Genomic DNA, 18,349 nt, shown 5'->3' with positions numbered 1-18,349 from the left:
ATTTTGTTGGTGGGAGAAGTCTTGAGTGCAGACCACACCCGTCTGTAGGGTAGGCGCCCAAGAGGGACAAGAGATAAGACAAGACAACAGAAAAGTAGTCTCCTGAGGGCAGCAGGTAGGGAAAATAATGAATCAATTGCTTGTAAATACCTCCGACAAGAATAGAAGAGAAAATATGGCTAAGAGCTGCTGCGACAACTATTATATAAGGAGCATACTAAAGCTAGAGGAATCCAATTTATTAGAGAAGGACCAAAGCATACGGTATTCTTTTTTCAACCAGACTCAACGCCTTGAATAGGGACAGCCTAAGCTAGTAACAGCCCCCACTTACCGTATTAAACTTTAGGTGGACTGTTGGCTCTATTACAATATCCGTGGGGAAAAGCCGAGAAAATGGCGTAATGCCAACGAGGAACACGTAACCTTTGAGCGAATACGCTGGGTTAGTTAGACTATCAAAATAACAACGATCAGATGAAGTCTTGTGTTGGAAACTGAAGTAATGGAATGAATTGGAAATCTCCCTTTTTTAGGTATGCTTGGCATTTAATGGCGGCCAAAGTGGGAAGCCTCGGCTCGATGTTGACATCGCACATTGATGAGAGTCGTCAAGACGACTATTTCCTGCTTCAGGACTAGATCAAACTTTGGAAATCTTATACGGTGTCCCATCAAGCTGAATCTATTCCAATCAGCCTGAACTTTTATTTTATTTTATACACCTTTTTTTTCTTGGTTTGTTTTGGGTCTGAATCAGGACCTGTCCAGCCTTCGCAGATCTGTCAGGATCCCCGCCCGAAATATAAGGCAACAAGCGACATCCCTGTGGATTGACTAACCCGATTAAATCCCTGTTTGCGACGTGCAGACTTCAGTCTTGGCCTAACCGGATTCAGGCCTGGCTTGCGATGTGCATGTCTCCATCCACGTTTAGCCGGATTCGGAAGACTCTTGCGAGGTGCATTAGGTGCGTAGTCATGAACAGGATCATCGTGACAGTCAGGCGGGGTTGTGAAATCAACAGGATATTGTACAATGTGCTGGGGAGTGGTGGAATGAAGATCCAAGGAAGTCGAAGATAAATCACTGACCACAGGCATGAGGAGACCTGGAGTGGCGGGGTGACATGGCCCATTCTACCAGTATTACTTCATCAACTGCCAAGTGGACTTTTGGGCACCTATGTAACAATGATTCAGATGGCATTCTCAAGGCCCAGTAAGTTTGATATGCGCCATTCAACTACTTGTGATACAAAATCTCAAAAGCCCAACTACCGGCGCCTACAATCTTAACACTATTGCCATCAGAGCCAGGTAGGACGATCTCCATCTCAGTTGTTGGCGGAACAACAACATTGACTTTCAGTTTGGAAGTGCCTCCTTGTTCATCAGTCAACGACCAAGACCCAAACACCTTGCCGTATGGGGTCGCGTGCTCTGCCTTGGCCCAGGTAAAGCCTGCCGCAATATCGGGCCTCATCTGGGACCTCTTCCACCCCGGGGCAGCAGACCGCAAGCCTACGAGTCGCTCGAACATAAAGGCAGCCACGGCGCCAAAGGCATAATGATTGAACGAAGTCATTTCACCGGGATTAATCGACCCGTCGGGTCGCATGCTGTCCCACCGCTCCCATATGGTTGTCGCGCCCATCGTCACTGGGTACAGCCACGAAGGGCACTCCTCGTTCAGCAACATCTTGTAGGCCACGTCGCTGTGGCCGGTTTGCGCGAGCGCCTCGCACACGAAAGGTGTTCCAGCGAAGCCTGTGCCGATATTGAACGAGTTCTTGGACACTATTTCGGCGAGGCGGGCTCCTGCGTGGACTCTTTGGCTTGGGGTGAGCAGCTCGAAGCAGATCGCCAACGAATACGCAGTCTGGCTATCGGATACAATTCTTCCACTCGGGGATATGTATTCATCGGAGAATTCGTATCGTGCGGCATCTAATTGCTCTTGGAAATACCGTTGGTCTGTTGCACGCCCGAGAATCCGGGCCACTTGGACCATGATGTCGAGACAACGGACTAGGAACGCGTTGGCCACCAACACGGGATCTGTCAATGCCTTTTGAGGGTTTTCAGGCGGTGCATTAGGGTCTAGCCAATCCTAGTGCCAAACGTCAGGACATTTTTTCAGGTCGAGTGGAAAGTTGATGTACATACCGCGAGCTGGAAGCTCGACATGTCCCACAAGTGAATGTGGCCAGTCTCATTCCTGGGAATCTTGCGTATCCAAGTCGCCATAGAAGCATACTGACGCTCGAGAATATCCACGTCACCCGTCTCTTGCCACAAGTCCCATGGCGCAAGAATGACAACATCATGCCAAATCGCAAGGGGCATCACCTTTCCCCATACGGGGTCACCTAGCAACGCATTGGGGGAGACAACGGGAGGCGTGCCGCCGAGAACGTGTTGATCGAATGCCACATCCACCAGCCAGTTTTTGAGAAACGGAAAACACTTGTACAGCATCACAGCAGTAGGCGCAAACAGAGCCAGGTCTCCCGAGTACCCAAGACGCTCATCGCGCTGAGGGCAGTCGGTTGGGACGTGGAAGAAGTTTCCCCTCATCCCCCACTGGATGTTACGAAAGAGCTGGTTCAGCATTGGGTTCGAACACTCAAAAGACCCTGCTGACTCCATGTCGGAGTTGCATACGACAGCTTCGACGGAATCGAGCAGACTGGACTCGGGTTGCGGCCAGTTGTCCACCTGCAAATACCGAAAGCCATGAAACGTAAACCGGGGTTCAAAAGACTCGCCCGCTTCATCTCCCTTACAAGTGTAAACATCCTGGGCGTCGCAGATGCGAAGGGTACGGGTGCAGAGCTCGCCTTTTTCGAGCACTTCGGCGTGCGACAGTATCACACGGTGCCCTTTTGGTCCCGATAGCTGCTTGAGCCTGACGTATCCCACGAGGTTTTGTCCGAAATCCAGGATGAGCTTTCCTGATGGAGACTGCATCTGCTCAATGGGGCGTATGGTCTCTAAACGTCGAACAGGTTCCGCAAAGCCAGAGGTGAGCTCTACACTATCCGAGAGGGGTTCGACATTGACGCTGCGCCACTGTTGAGTATTGGTTCCAGGGCTCGACCAGCCATCGACCTCCATGGTTGCGTCGTACTTTTCTCCATTGTACAGCTCTGCAAGCCGGATCGGGCCTTGAGTTACAAGCCAGGAATCGTCGGTGCAAATAATTTGAGAGGAGCCGTCGCCGTAGGTCATTTCCAGCTGAGCAAAGGCTGCATTCCTGACGCCCCAGATGTTGCGGCGTCCGCCCTCGAAGCCGAAACGTCCGTTAAACCAGCCCTCGGCAACTCGGATGCCTAGGCAATTGCGTTGCGAAATGTGTTTGGTCACATCGTAGGTCTGGTACTGAAGCCTTCCGGCGTACGAGGTCCAGCCTGGGGCGAGGAAATGGTCTCCCACTTTTTGGCCGTTGATCTCGGCTTCGTATACGCCGTGAGCTGAGATGTAGAGTCTTGCAGATGAAACGTCCTTTTTTGCATCGAATTCCTTGCGGAACAGGTCTTCCGGCTGAGGCTCCTCCTTAGACTCTGCCCAGGGCGCTGAAATGAGCTGGCTGCTCCAATCGTCGCGCGAGAGGAGGCCAACTTCCAGTATTGATGGCTCACTCCATGGCGTAAAGTCCGACAGACCCTTTCCACGAGCTCTCACCACTACCGAGTATCGTTTCCGAGACTCAAGGGGCTTGTCGTACGGCCAGGGCACGAGCTGGGAGTCCGAGGCAACTACCCGAACAGAGCCCAACTCGGTAAAGCCATGGTTGGTGAGTTGTTTCAGCTCTAGCTGATATTCTTCCTGATCAAAGTCGAGAGGGGCGTTCTCGAAGCGCCACGAGATCCTCGGATTTGTTTCATTTACCCCCAAAGCGTTAATGGGTTGGTAGTGCTCGAATCTGACGTCGACAATGGTGGTAGCCATAGCGTGGGATGTAGGTGGATGATTGATGGACTATCGAAAGCAGAGTACAAGGGACTAGAGTTGTACACTTGTCGCATAGATGAAAGAGGAAGAAACATGGCTGAATAATAACAGGCAGACAATCATCATGGCGACATGCTCGGGAGAACGGCCACCGAGAAGTGGCCTCTGTAGACCAGTCTCCAATCTTCGCAAGGTGGGTAACCCATCATCGACAATCAACTCACAAACTGGCCTCAGACATCGGATGAGGACGCTCCACTTCGGCTTTGGATAACGCGGTCTTCCGAGTCGAGTCATGTTGCGTCCGGAATCTCGGGTCAGCCGAGTCGAGTGGAGTGTCGCTAAATGGTTGTTAGCGGGACGAATCCAGGCTTATGAATCGTCTCCACGTTTATCGGATTGCGGGGAGAGTACGATTTTTAGCCCCGTACCGGCTGGGACAGACCTGGGGAAGAGGCTGGGGTCAATCTTGCCCTCGAAATGTGTGGTTAGCAAGTGTCGTCGGTCGGGCAATTGAACGTGTATGGGCTCGCCTTGACTTATACCGAAGGCATCGCGAGTGAGTAACCTCGGCCCAACACAGCTATATATAATACATCGACGCTTTCCAGGAGTCACCACGACACATCCTCACCTCAATTCATCGCCACTCTACCAACCGCTACCACCATCATGCAGGAGACAGTGCCAGACAAGCAAGAACCGCAAACCGAGCACCGCGACTTGGCCAATGCGAAAGGCGCCCCGGACGCCGTTTATGATGAGGCCGCAGCCAGCGGCCAGTGTCTCACCGGGTACGAGACGCTGGGGCTCTGGGAGACGGCTAAGAAGTTCAAGGTGAATTCCCTCACCTGCTTCGCCATGTGCTTCAGTGCCGCTACAGATGGTTACCAAATTGGGTATGCTTCTTGTAATGCCGTTCAATACCCTCTTCGACACAGCTAACTTGCGCACTTGAACAGTATCAACGGAAACATCATCGCCAACCCTGCATTCGTCCAACAATTCGCGACTGAAACCAGTGCAGATGGCTCACCTGCTCTTGCGTCGCCTATTCTCAGCGCATGGGGCTCCATCATGTCTGTCGGCCAGATCATCGGCATGACGACCTTGCCCTTTGTATCTGATCGGTTCGGCCGCAAGGTGGCCATGTACAGCTTCTGGTTCGTCATAGCCCTGAGCGTCATGTTCGAGAGCATCGCCACGCGGTGGGAGCTATGGCTCGTCGGCAAGCTTCTCGCCGGTGTCGGTGTTGGGTGCATGCAATCGACTATCCCCACCTACATCAGCGAGGTGTCTCCTACCCGCATCCGAGGTGCCCTCTTGATGTGCTACAGCCTCTGGTGGTCGCTCGGAGGCTTCTTTGCCCCCGTAGCCTTGCAGGTTCTGTCTGAGACGAATGCCACCAACTACAAGATCCCCATTTACACCCAGTGGGCCCAGGTGGGCATCATGCTCATTGTTTACCTCGTGGTCCCCGAGTCTCCGACCTGGCTTGTGAGCAAAGGCAAGTTTGACCAGGCTAAGAAGACTCTGTCTCGTCTGCACTGCGACGTCCCAGACTACGATGTGGACAGGCAGCTTCAGGTTCTTACGCTTTCTATTGACCACGAGCGAGCTACTGCCGCGGAGCAACGAGCAGAGAAGTGGTACAGCATCTTCAAGGGAACCGACGGCTACCGAACCCTTGTTGCTCTGTGGACCCTCCTTGCGCAGCAATTCATCGGCCTCACGCTCTTCGCCACCTATAGCTCCTACTTCTTCCAGCAGGGCGGTATCGAAGACCCTTTTAAGGCAACCTGCATCACCTCTAGCATTAGTTTCGCTGCAGGACTTTGCGTTGTGTACGCAGCGGAGCGGCTTGGTCGTCGAGTTCTGTCATGCGGCGGCACCACGATTTGCTGGGCGTGCAATGTTGCGGTGGGAATTCTCGGCGTGACTCCTAAAGTCAATGCCACCGACTACCTGTTCATTCTGTTTGCTTGCATTTGGTGTAAGTACCTATCTAGAAACAAAGGACGTGAAGCTAATCAACTTCTTAGGGATTGGGCTAGTTGCCAATGGAGCTACGGGATGGGGATTTATCGGCGAAATCTCATCTCAACGCCTCAGACCTTACACTGCTGGCTTTGGTGCCGCTATGACCTGCGTTGTCGGTGTCATTATGAATGTCTTGACGCCCTACATGGTAAACACCAATCAGTGGAACTGGGGCCTCAAGACAGCTTGGTTCTACGTCGGTATTGGCCTTCCATTTACAGTTGCCATCTGGTTCATAATCCCCGAGACTGCTGGGTAAGTTTAAATGTGCCGAGATTTCCTATAATAGATACTGACAAGTTTGATAAGCCGTACCTCCGCAGAGCTAGATGAACTTTTCGAAAGAAAGATCAAGCCCTGGCGATTCCACAAGACTACGACCATGGCCCAACGAGCTGTCGAGGCTGGCACGAATAAGCTTAAGGAAGAGGCTTGAGGTCACATTCGCTGAAAGACCAAGTTTGGTGGATAGCAGGTGTCAACGTCGCAACTACACTTATGAGCGTCATTTGTATATGCAATCTATGTCTCAAAGCTGAAATTTAATTCGCTAGCGTTGAGGTTGAATTGCATCTGCTGAATAGAGGCATCCTCTGGGGCGCCTTCTATTTGTACAATTGATTCACTAGAAAATGTAACATACTGCAACTGGCTGGTATGCAGGAGTTTGATGGTTACTTCATACAGTTTATTTTGGTTCTTGCGAAACTCGATGAGGTCTTTCCCTGGGAGTTCGAGAATGAGGGTTGTTCGTAGGAGCACGTCTAGCTCTGCAAGAATTATATCTTATAAGATTATACTTATTTTGTTTCTTTTAGCTTTACTCAAAATTATAAGATAGTTCAAAGGCATATAGTATTGTCAGATAGTAAAGATAAATAGTAAGTGCAACACCCAGCACCGGAAGAGACAGTAGAATATCGCGAAGCATACAGATATCAAACTTGAGAGAAAATTGGAAAAAGGAGATCTATATATACTCTATTGGAGCCCGTCACCATATGAACTGCAGTAGAGTTTATATGCACAACCCCCAATTTCGGGGAAAAAAAGAAATTCACACCCTCGGATTGGTCCGTACCCCGTGAGATCCTCTTTCACTTGAACATATGCTTCAGGGCCTACATATGGTTCTAGCAATCACCACGACTATGCTTGTATGACTTATTTCTAAAGTAATCGCCAAAGACAGTGCTGGATGATCTGGTGAGGCGGAAGTCACGACATGGCGCCACGGCCTGAGGCGACAGCCGGCGGGTTAGGCTATTGGTTTGCACGAGGCACACAACTCGTATGCAATAAAATGCCGCAAATGATGACCGCATTAGCTCTAATAAGTTGAATTAGGATGCCTGAGTCGGATGATTACGGTCCTGCACAGAGGTCACAAGCATCTACAAGGCACAGTGACGTGTCCAAGCCGTATTGGCATGGGTACCATTAGGCTCTGTGGAAGGCATATTTGCGTGGCATTTGCTGATTTACCTTATCGCAAATGATCACTGCATCCGTAGAGATGTACATGCAGACCTACCAAGCGACTGCACGCAACAGCCATCTTTAATGCACTCTTCACCGCGCACCCTTGTAGCCGCGTGCACAGTCGCATCCTTACATACCTTCCGTAAGTGACACTAACCCTAGATTGATGCGGGAGTCCGTCGCCGCCGCACAGGGGCTGGGATCCTGGTCATAGAGCCGGTGATGTGGTCTGAGATAAGAGGAGAAAGAAAGAGAAGCCAGGTTGTCTAGGATATGACCCCGAAATGTGACACCTACTTCCCTGATGTTTGAGTTACTCAATTCTAAAGGGCAATGCTCTACTATTACAATCGTTATTGTTTATTTTAAATAACAGCATATATATATATATCACAACTGAGAGCAGATTGTATCAATATAATGCTAAGGCACACTTTCCCATAAAAATCGTGCTGTTCCATTGTCTAGATCCCCAGAGAGAATCAGTGTTACACGGTCTGGACCTGCTCTACTCCGCAGAGCAAGAGTGATCCAACGTGTAGACGTACCGGTAATAGCCTAAGTTAAGTAGTCTGCCTGGTCTGGCCCAAATGCGACCGTCTTGCAGACGCCTAGTCCCCCCCTCTTTACCATTAACCAATAGGCCAAGGCGTTTCAAGCCCCATGTTGATTTTCAACCCGGTCGCATCCTAATCACCTTGCCTTTATCAGCACTTCTCGCCTCCCTCCTTCTCTTATAATTCACCTGCTGCCTCAGTTGATGAACTCTGTGTTGTGTCGCTTGAAAAACCCTGGCAATCTCTGGCTGTCGGAAACGAGTCAACAATGGCTGAACAAGCTAGTCTCGTTTCCAAATTGGTGTCCAGCGTTGCCAGTGTCCAGAACGAGCTGCAACTAGCAGTGGCTACCCTCAATCTCGACTTTACCCTTGTGAGGCTGGAAGCGCCTAAAGAGTACAGCGGCGTCGCCACCACTCTCGCGGAAGATAGGAAGGAGAATGCCGAGTCTGGAAGTCTTCATCGAACGGCACGGAAGCTCGGAGCCTTGTTCGAGGGCATTCCTCCGTCAACCCCAGCACTCCTTCGCGCCTACGGATCGAGAGTTTCCGAAATCTGCGAAAAGGAGAAGATTGATCCCCTGGAGCGTGCCCGCCATGGCATATTCTCGAGATTTGTTGGTGTTGACTCGGCAAGCATCTGGGCTGCCGCTACGTCGGGAAACAATGCCATTGCCGTCCATCTCCTGGCTTGTATGATTGCTGAGATCTTCGACGCGCCGCAGGCTGTGTCTCTCTGGATGGAGCTTATCGAAAGGCGCAAGGCAGATATTGAAATGACCATCGGCGACGAGACAGACCAGTCAAGGGCCATCGCAAAAGCCTGCGCAGCAAAGCAGGATATTTCCAGGCCCGAAGTGGCCGCCTGGGATAACAGTGCCAGGGCATGGCTGCGAACGGCCAACGAGGCCAAGGCCGTCGAGAGACGAAGAGCGCTTCTCGAGACCGAGAGCGTCGGGGCAATCGTCAGCAATCTCCCCGATATGTACGAAAGCACAATTCGCGCCTGGAAGGATGCCATGAGCACCATGGATCTTCTAATCAGAGGCACGCCGCAGCGAGGGAGCAACGGCGCGGTGCTGCTGGCTATGAATTCCTGGCATCTCTTCCCTAACCTGTGCGTCCTGAGCCGCGGCCCAAACATCATCACCCAAGATGATCATCTCGTCGTGAAAACGGGGATCCTGACCATCGACTTTGAGATGGCAGACGACGACTCCGGTGGCATCTCCTGGTCGGTGCCACTGTCCTACCTGAGATATTACGGAAGGCCTATTGTAGTGAAACAAAAGCTTAGCCTCGAAACGAGTCGTGTACCCGTGGATCAGTTCCGATTCGTTGTACTGGGCTGCATCTTCTCAACATGGCTGGACTTCAATTCGTCAGCAGACCATGCCATTTCATGGGCGTGCATGCTTCTGGACGTGCTGCGGTCGCCTGAGCCAACTAAAAATCGACAGCAGCTCGCCTTGATGCGCCAAATCGCGTCGCCTTCTTCATGGATCGGATATCTATTGCATGCCGCAGAAGAGCTCCAAGGTGCTGAGCCTTTGGAAATCGAAACGCCCTTGAAACTTCTCCGACTTGGACATCGGAAGCGACAATTTCTATGCGATGTAGCCCATCATCCTCCGCCGTTGTTCGGACTCGCTCAGGTCAACAACCTCTTCTCCGTCTTGTCCGGCTCCGAGACTCGCATCAAATACCTAAGGGAGTTCTCCAAGGACGTTGGACTCGAGCGCAGCTCACACATCATCTGCTACAAGCATACACAAAAGATCCGGAACTCGACTGTCAGCGTATGGGAGCTTGCGTCCATCGCCACGTTTGTAGGTGACGTTGCTTCTCGAGACTCGAAAGGGCGTGTTGTTCCGAGTGCTTTGTCCGTCCCCGACAAACCAGTCCGCTGGATAATTGTTTCATCAGACTCGCAGCGATGCCAGCCCTCGATTCATGGTTGTCCTTGCGAGATCCACCGACCGACGAGCTGCGCCTGCTGGAAGACTGGGGGCTGCTCGCTGTATTGCCACGACTGGTCTAAGAAAGAACCCTGCGCATCTCTGCATCAGGGAGTTCTGTGGGATAGGGTTCAAGCAATCACCAACGCCGGCGAGCTGTGCTTTCCTGCGTGCGAGAGTTTTCTTGCCCTCCCTGGCGTCAGGCAAGTCATGTTTAGCCCCGGCGATGATTTCAGAGACGGACTAGTAGCAGCCGGTGAGTGTGTCTGCATCGTTAATCGGTAATCTTGTTGTATACTAAAACCGAGGCAGCTGAAAATCCGGAAAGAGCCGCAACTGTCTTCCTCAGATTTCGATACGGAGATCCAGAGACAGCCTTCATCCTCGAGCGATATGACTATGTCCGAGACAAAAATAAACCCCCTTACCCGGCTAATACCACAATGCCCGAGAAAATCTTGGCCACTCTGTTCTCCTCTCGCGCTTTCGACTACACCGCCCTCGTGTCATACCTTCAAAACCAACGTACGGAATACCAAAACACCATCGCAGCGTGTGCTAATGCCACTGAGATTTTCAAATGCCTTCCTGGAATGACAATGTCGCTCTCCATACTCGAGCGGCCGCAGCCTCTTAGTCAAGCGAGATGGGTCAACGTCCCCAACATGTCAGAGAGAGGCCTTGTCAGCGCCTCCAGCTGGCAAAAAAGCCGAATATTCTCCTGCTTGGCAATGTTCGAATCTGGGAGCTTGGACATTGACCCTAGCAACCTCACGAATGTCTTCGCAATGTCATCTAGCAACTCGATATTTGTTGCCAGCTCATTCTTGTGCGACCCGTACGAAACTACAAGCGAGACGGAAATCCAGCGAGTCCATGGCAACATTGGCCAGCCTGGAGTCTCGTTTCTCGTGCCTCCGCTGGAGCCTGTGGTTCAGAAGCCCGACATCGGCAACTGGGCTGTGCTGAACTATGCTCCGTTCCGAGGCGAATGTGAGGACAATTTCTCTCTGACATCCATCCATCTTCGTCTGACAGAATACGAACTCCCCTTATCTGGCTTACAAGACAACCATCTCATTGACCATCCAGCGCGTATCCTCGAGGCTGTCGCTCAGGTCTATGACGGTCCCAAATGGGTCGCAGATCTGGATATCCTGGGTGCTCTCAAGCGAATTCACTGCCTCCAGTGTAGATGCAAGACCTTGAAAGCGAAGAGCGCGTACTCGGAGGTATTCAGGGGAAATTCGGATGTGGTTTCAATTGATAATTGGGATGAATTTCTTACTGAACAAACTGATAACCGGATCTATGCGGTAAGGTCCTTCGCGAATTGGCTGGCAAGGCTTGCCACCACATGTGTCGGCGTGCAACTCGGCTATAAAGTCTCGGTTTTGCCTCGAGATATTTGTTGGCACTGCGTGAAATCGTATGTTACCAATAGTCATCAGGTATTCATCCTGTAATAGGAGCAGGTTCCGAGCAGCTTCGGACCTGTGACGGGACAAGAGCACGAACGAGGTCGGGTGCGACTTGGTCAAGGGATTGTTTACAAGGAGAGAAAGAGATTCCTAGGGAAACCTCTAACTTGAGCAATTTCCATAATATCCATAAAGCGAGACTATTTATAAAGTGTGAAAGTCACACGATTGCTCCCTCACAGTTGTGTTAATCGAAGAAGAAGAAAACTAGTGCTAACAAGCGGAAAAGAAGATATCCACGTCCCAGCCAGTAATAAATCGGAGTAAGCATTAACCCGTGAAATAACAGATCCCAACACCGGCGGTTTGGATCAGAGCCTCAAAAACAGAACAAAAGGAAAAAGAAAAAGGGGGGGGGGGGGTTGTCATGTAACGTCTAAAACCCTTTTGTTTGGAATCCCGATTCAATATGTCATGGAAATCCGGTAATTCTTTCGTTCTCCTCTTTCTAATTGCATAACCACGAAGAGGTCATTGCCTTTCAGATTGATATGGACCCCGAGGCCCTCTCGCTTTCCCCGAGTATCCAGCTCGGGATTCAGCGGGAACCACATCTTCGAATACTCTAAGTCTGTCAAGATCTCCAATCGCGGCAGTTGGAAGCAATCAAGCTGGGCCCCAGGTTCGGTTGTGAAATTTCGTTGGATAAGACTGTGCAGTTGATCCTGGAGGACCTGTAGGATCTCGTGGTTGACAGAAGGGTTGAACTCTGGATACAATAATGAGTACAAGTGCTCTCGTCTCTGGTCTCGAGCGACGTCTAGAGGTCTGCTGTATTGTTTTGAGATCGAAGTATTTCTCAGAGTTCTGGAAAGCTCTTAATACAGTCAGTAACTTGTTCTTAATTCCCTAGCCAGACCGTACGTACTCCATGCGCCCAAGTTTAGAAGCTTCTGGACGGCTTCCTCATTGCCCCACCATGCAGCCTGGTGGAGAGGTGTGAAGCCGCTCGCACCCTTCGCGGACTTTGTCGAAGAACCTAGATAACGTTATGTCGTGAACCAATTTTCTGGTAGTAGAGATACTCACTAATTCCCCAGCAATGAGACCAGTTCTGGTGATAATGATTAAAGCCAACGGTAAGCTGTACGTCCATCGCTTTCCAATCACCGTAGTAGCTTGCGCTAGCGAGCTTATCTCTTTCGTCGAAATATGGTGACTTCTCGTGCTGATATGACTTGCGACGAATCTGTCCATGCCAAGTAACGTCGGCAGCTGAAGACAGTTAGAAAATACCTCTACTATCGAACGTTGCAGATGCGATGGTTCGGAGCTACATACCAGACAGCGTCTCAAGCACTGTGTCCGTGTCGTCGCCCAGCTCACTAACGGGTGGGCTGGCATATGAGATCCTCTCGTGATCTGAACCACTTTTCGAGTTTGAGCTAATTCTTCTGCTTTCACGAAGCAGGTGAGCAATCTCCATGTGTCCGTTTTCCTCAGCGTGCTCCAGCGGCGTGAGACCAAAACTCGTATCCTTTGAGTTGATGTCGATTTCCTTGGCTGCAAGCAGTATCTCGACAACAGCCTGGTGTCCTTCCCCAGCGGCATACGATAGTGGTGTTAGACCAAAATGTTTGTCTGTCGAGTTGACGTCGACAATAACGGTATCCAGCAGCAGCTTGACAACGTCGGTGTGCCCTCTCTCGGCTGCCCACGACAACGGCGTCCGATTGTGACTGTCTTTTGCATCTGGATTCTGCTCAAGTGTGAGGATTCTTACCGCTTCAGTTACTCCAAGGTATGCCGCCAAATGTACTCCGGTCATTTCCTTTGGAGCTCCTTGGCTGAACCTTCTCTGCCCCGAGAACTCCTCGACAGCCATCAGTGCTTGGCTTGACGCCTCGACATTCTTCTCAAGTCGTAGGAAGTCCAGTATTTGCTCTGGAAAGTTCGATAAATCGCAAGCATGATGTCCCCAGTAGTGTGCGGCGTAATCATAAAGCGGATTCGATCGCAGCCGCTCCTCAAATTCATCGTCTTTTTGACAAAACCCGCTCTCAAAGACGCTGAATGAGAGATATGTGGTGCAGATTGTCGTGATCGCCGCTTGAGCGTTATCAAACCAACGGTTTTGCGTTCTCTCGAAGTATTGTTGCGTGGTGTAGTGGACCAACCGGATGATATTGCTTCCCTTGTCTATTGTGACCAATCCAGCACATACAGAGACCATACCTTCTATTTCCGGAAGGTCGTCCTCGTCAAGGTTGGGTTTGCCAGGTCTTACCGCAAGGGCGTGTTGAAGCTCCGTCGATGTGAGCGGCCTCTTTGTGTAGGTGATCCAAGATAGGACTTGCATAGCAAGCTCGCTTCGGTAGGGGACTGCTTTAATACGCTCCATTGTTTCATCATATGCATGGTCGTACGCGCCAAGCACTTCTGAATTGGTAGACCACTGTTTTAGAGCAGCTCGGAGCTGATTCGGAGTTGTCGTTCCAATCAAGGAATTAAATCGGAGCTGTGCAAGCAAGAACCTAGCGAATTTAGCATATTCAGGTGATATAATGTGGGTATTAACGTACCTGCCATCAACAGTTTGAATAATCTCAGATTTGATTTCTTTCTGGAGATCTTGTCTCCTTCTGACAAACGATGGTAGATGCGACATCCTGCTATCCACATATAGTCCTACATCTTCGGCCTTTGCATGTATTTCCAGCCGAACACATCCATCGAACTCCTCCATAATTTCTGGGATAAATCTGGAAGTTGCAAAGACATTTGCTTTACATTTGGCCTGAAGATCGACGATAGCCTCCAGAAATGTGGATCGGCAGCCCTCAAGAGTTGGGCATTCATCAAGTGCGTCGATGACGATGAAAACCTTCGAATGCATCTTACTCACAGACTGAAGCGTAGTTGAGATTTGGTCGAGCGATGGCCGTTGCCCCTTGCAGTCATCGTAGAATGATTGCACGCTTTTTGGCAGGGATGGCCGGTCTTGAGCCAGCTGTCTTAATAGATTCGCGAGGAGGTCTTCGGCCGTCTGGTTGTGCTTCCGTCGGAAGTTGCAATAGATGTATGCAATGCCGAAGGAATCGTCATTCCCGAAGCGGCTCGTCAGCTCGTTAATCACGATTGATGTCAGGATTGTCTTTCCCGCTCCCGGAATGCCCGGGCAGAATAACGTCTGCTTCTCCGTCTCCACCCATGACTTGAATTCCGCCGAGTCCAGAAACCATTGGCCCGTCCCCGTTTTTCGTTGACGAAAATAGTTCTGCTGAACGGTGTAATCAAACGGGGCGACCCAGTTGAGAACTTTCGTGCGTTGCTCATTGGCGTGGTGACGATCACTTTCCAGCTTCAAAGCATCCACAGCGTCCTTGACAGCCGACATGGCATTCTTCTGATCCCGGTGTGCCTTTACTTGTTGATTGAATAGGCTGCTCATGCAGTCTTTCATGTCAAAAGAGAGTTTCTCTCCGGCGTCATGTAGCTCTTCCTGCCGATCGTATAGCTGATCAACACCGTCTCTTATGGCCGAAATGGCTTCCGCCTCCTCTAGATGCCACTCATATTGTTTCTTGATTGCCTCTTTGATTTCCTTGTTGGTATCCACCGCCAAAACAGCAGCATCGACCATGATCATCTCATGCAGGACTTGGCATCTCCGGTGGAGATCCTCGACCGCATCTCGAGTATTCTTTGCAAAGAAGGCGACTTTCAATCTTGTCAAGCCCCATTTTTCCCCTTTATCTTTTTTCTTCAACTCGGCAAGCAATTTTTCCAATTCTTCTTGGCATGTTTCTAGCAGGGACTTCGGAACCTTTGATGGAGAAGCATGAAGCTGCGATAGCACCAACGATGATCGGCCTTCGAATGCCGCTGCGTATTCTGGGTTGACCACGATGCTGGAGTTGATTTGGGACAGCACCGCGTTGAGACCGCGAAGCTCTACCATGAATTTTTTGACGTTATCCGGCGCATCGTTGCAGTCTAGTCCGAACTGGACTGCTACCTGCGCAATCTGAATAGTCAGACCAATAATACCAACGACACCAGCTCCAATTCCGAATGCTTCTGCCATGGTGATTATGCGCAAGTCGAAAGGTCGATATTAACGTCTCGGAGGGAGATCAAAGGTCATCAGGCTCTATAAAATAACAAGAACGTCAGCATCGGGCACTCATCTGCACAAACAACGCGGATACGGTATGCCCGTACCTGGTCGAGGGTTGCTGAAAATCACCGCTGGATCCTATTGCTAAGCTCGGTCACTATGCGTGGACTAAAGACTCAGAGCATCTGTTTGAATAGTAGGGGAAGGGATGGATGCGATGATAGATGAAATGTGAGCACCGCACAGAGCCTAACGAAAGCCCAACGTACCTGGTGGGCTGACTCTAGCACGTGATTACAGGCTCCCCGTCTCTAAGAAAGAGGGGGTGATGAGGTATGTAACTGTTATTAGATCGAGAGCTGATGTGAGGTATAATATGCCTGATTTAGGCTGTTTAATTTAGAAAGACTATGCGATATCTCTCGGACTCTCCGACTAGGTGCTCAGCCTTTTTCACGTCTTTTTCCTTCACAAGGAAGGCTGAGTCTTGACCGAATTTGGAATTAGCGGACAGCGCGCTCATTTGCAGCAGGCCAGCTGCCTAGGTATCTTCGAGTTCCTATGGAACTGAATGTGGCGACCAAGGTCGTTTTCCATTGTAGTAGTGTGCACTCTTAGTGCGTAAAATGCATCGCAATCAAGCTCCCTAGTCGTGTGATGAACGTCGAGGGAGGATTTGGGTGGCGTATATGAGATAAAACGGTATTTCGCCAGTCTTGCCCAGGTCTCGCATTCTGAAAATGCACTCATCCTCGACAGGGTACTCAGGCACGAAACGAGCTAGCGCGACAGCCTAGGTGAAAAACCCGGATAAGATGATCTGATTCTTGATGCGCTTGGATCGGCCCCCTTTGGATCATCGATCACTGTTGTGATTGTGTGTTCCAAACAATCTTTCTTTGTAAATAAGCACGCATTATGTAGACAAAGCTCTAACGAGGCTCTGGAGCACTGTATTGACATTGGACATTTCAAAACGCTGGTAACAGCGATATAACAGACAAGCCCCTTCAACATAACCATGTCCCGTTTCAAAGTAGATATCCAAATATGAGAAACGTAGATAATTTGACACCGACTCTCTCGTCAACTATTATTTTGTCTAATCTGTGTGTTATCAGCACCGACAAGATATCTACAAGCTGGAACTCGGTGATAAATTCGTGATTGGAACTTGAACGATGTCCTGCACTGAGTGGAGCTCAGCACAACATTAAGTCCACAACCGTTCATTTCATCAGGATTTAGTTTTCTTCTCCCACCTTCACATCGTTCATCATTAGCTGAGTCAAGGGATGAATGGGAAGTAAAGCCACTGACAGGTCTAAAAAGAGCTTCCATAATATGGAGAACATTAAGCCTTGCATGCCGTTGGCCAAAATACGTGTCTTGAGCCCCCGGCCGAAGAGACCGACAATTCCGTCTTGACGAACGATCGACCGCGCTGCTTCCGCTGGAAGACAATATTAATACCAGCTCTGGGCTTTGCATAGGATTCAAGTCAATACTCACAGTACGAAACTTTCGTCTCATTGACCTGACGGTACGTCTTAACCACTCTCAGCGAGTTTGAGACAGAGTCTGAGACGATTGACGCACAGAATCCGATGAAGGCCAAGCGCAATAGCCACCAGGCAAGTGGGTGTTTCGGTGGCTCGGCAATTATATCGGTCAAGAGGTTGTACTAGGGTTTTGTCAGTGAGCACGTATCACGACAGTGTCGAGGCTTGAAGGCTGCTCACAGTAGCAAACCAAGGATAGTGTCCAACGAAGGTGGCGGCAGCCGTTGCGAGAGCTCCCCACCATAAACTTCCGAGCCCGTAAGTCTTTATACGGCGGCGTAATATGGCTGTTCCGCTGGCCCCCTGCGCCTGAAGAGTCGTCTTGAGCGTGTCAATGGGTGTGAGAATCATCCGAAAGCATGCAGCACTATGAACTCTGTCTCAGCCACGAATCAATTGTCAAGGGACGGAGAAAGATGTATACCAGAGAGAAGCGAATATGGTTTTGATCAGTGATGGCATTTTGTTGAGATAGGGATTTGATTCGAGCAAGGCCAAGATGCCAGCGTTGGCTGCAGTATCACCAAACCTGGAAACAGGGCCTAAAGTACATATCAGAACATGCACCGCACAAGCGTCGATAACGGGAAAGGGACACACCTTGGACAAGAGCGGCCCCGATGCCTTGATAGAAACGCCTTACACCTTGTTCCTCATACAGATCTTTTGTTGCGGGGCGGAATGAGGAGCCATGGCGATATTGGTAATTCATAATAGTTCGAAGAGGCTTTGACACCGGTTAGACTCAAAGATGTGTTTGCGATAGAGAAATATTGGCATACCATCAGGAGTAAAACCTGCAAGACCATGGCTGCAGCTCCACTGAGACCTCCGCCGAGCGCTCTCTTTAGGGCACCCTTCAGATCAAACTACCACGAATGATTAGCGAATGAGCAGGAAAAACTTATGGGAAGCCTCTCACGTCAGTGTCCTTCGCATCAATCCACCCTTTGATGAAAATCGCCAGTACAAAAATCGCCAAAACAGCCCACACGATTTTCCACGCGGATCTCTTCCACGCAGATTGGTCTCTCGTCGCTTCCTCGTGCTGGGGCTTTGGTGAAACGGGTCGTTCGTCCTCAAGCAGGGGACGCTGAGAGGCGCCAAGCAGCGGTTCTTGTTCACCGCGCTCTGACGCATTGAATGGATCTGTGTCGGAGGCCATGACGCAGCTATCTTTGCGTTAGTAGCTAAGTCGATAAGGGCTGTGCGAGTGATAGTGAGAGAGAGAGAGAGAGGGAAGGTCTCGCTGCG

General features: G+C 50.3%; 5 protein-coding genes across 5 annotated transcripts; 2 read left to right on the top strand and 3 right to left on the bottom strand.

Moving 5' to 3' along the window:
• Nucleotides 1-1,245: 1,245 nt before the first annotated feature.
• BGZ61DRAFT_364124 (bacterial alpha-L-rhamnosidase-domain-containing protein) lies at nt 1,246-3,953 on the bottom strand (the record flags this gene model as incomplete). Its single annotated transcript, XM_046241490.1, has 2 exons — nt 1,246-2,112; nt 2,169-3,953. The coding sequence occupies 2 exons, from the start codon at nt 3,951-3,953 to the stop codon at nt 1,246-1,248; spliced, it is 2,652 nt and encodes an 883-aa protein (XP_046098497.1).
• Nucleotides 3,954-4,628: 675 nt separating this feature from the next.
• Nucleotides 4,629-6,432, top strand: BGZ61DRAFT_364409 (putative hexose transporter; the record flags this gene model as incomplete). Its single annotated transcript, XM_046241519.1, has 4 exons — nt 4,629-4,855; nt 4,919-5,949; nt 5,999-6,251; nt 6,306-6,432. The coding sequence occupies 4 exons, from the start codon at nt 4,629-4,631 to the stop codon at nt 6,430-6,432; spliced, it is 1,638 nt and encodes a 545-aa protein (XP_046098496.1).
• A 1,755-nt stretch (nt 6,433-8,187) lies between these two features.
• BGZ61DRAFT_509465 (uncharacterized protein) lies at nt 8,188-11,458 on the top strand (the record flags this gene model as incomplete). The annotated part of the gene is made up of 3 exons (XM_046252005.1): nt 8,188-10,252; nt 10,342-10,659; nt 10,690-11,458. The coding sequence occupies exons 1-3, from the start codon at nt 8,304-8,306 to the stop codon at nt 11,456-11,458; spliced, it is 3,036 nt and encodes a 1,011-aa protein (XP_046098495.1). The 5' UTR covers nt 8,188-8,303.
• A 1,288-nt stretch (nt 11,459-12,746) lies between these two features.
• On the bottom strand, nt 12,747-14,810 carry BGZ61DRAFT_364523 (uncharacterized protein; the record flags this gene model as incomplete). Its single annotated transcript, XM_046241525.1, has 2 exons — nt 12,747-13,947; nt 13,996-14,810. The coding sequence occupies 2 exons, from the start codon at nt 14,808-14,810 to the stop codon at nt 12,747-12,749; spliced, it is 2,016 nt and encodes a 671-aa protein (XP_046098494.1).
• A 1,960-nt stretch (nt 14,811-16,770) lies between these two features.
• On the bottom strand, nt 16,771-18,260 carry BGZ61DRAFT_483577 (mitochondrial carrier domain-containing protein; the record flags this gene model as incomplete). The annotated part of the gene is made up of 8 exons (XM_046249509.1): nt 16,771-16,795; nt 16,854-16,986; nt 17,046-17,217; nt 17,276-17,462; nt 17,520-17,637; nt 17,696-17,822; nt 17,878-17,964; nt 18,018-18,260. The coding sequence occupies 8 exons, from the start codon at nt 18,258-18,260 to the stop codon at nt 16,771-16,773; spliced, it is 1,092 nt and encodes a 363-aa protein (XP_046098493.1).
• Between the last annotated feature and the right edge of the window lie 89 nt (nt 18,261-18,349).

This window comes from Ilyonectria robusta (assembly GCF_021365365.1).
Source record: "Ilyonectria robusta strain PMI_751 chromosome Unknown BGZ61scaffold_25, whole genome shotgun sequence".
Classification (NCBI taxonomy): Eukaryota; Fungi; Ascomycota; class Sordariomycetes; order Hypocreales; family Nectriaceae; genus Ilyonectria; species Ilyonectria robusta.
Note: the sequence above shows the minus strand (reverse complement) of the source record. Positions and strands in the feature narration are given on the sequence as shown.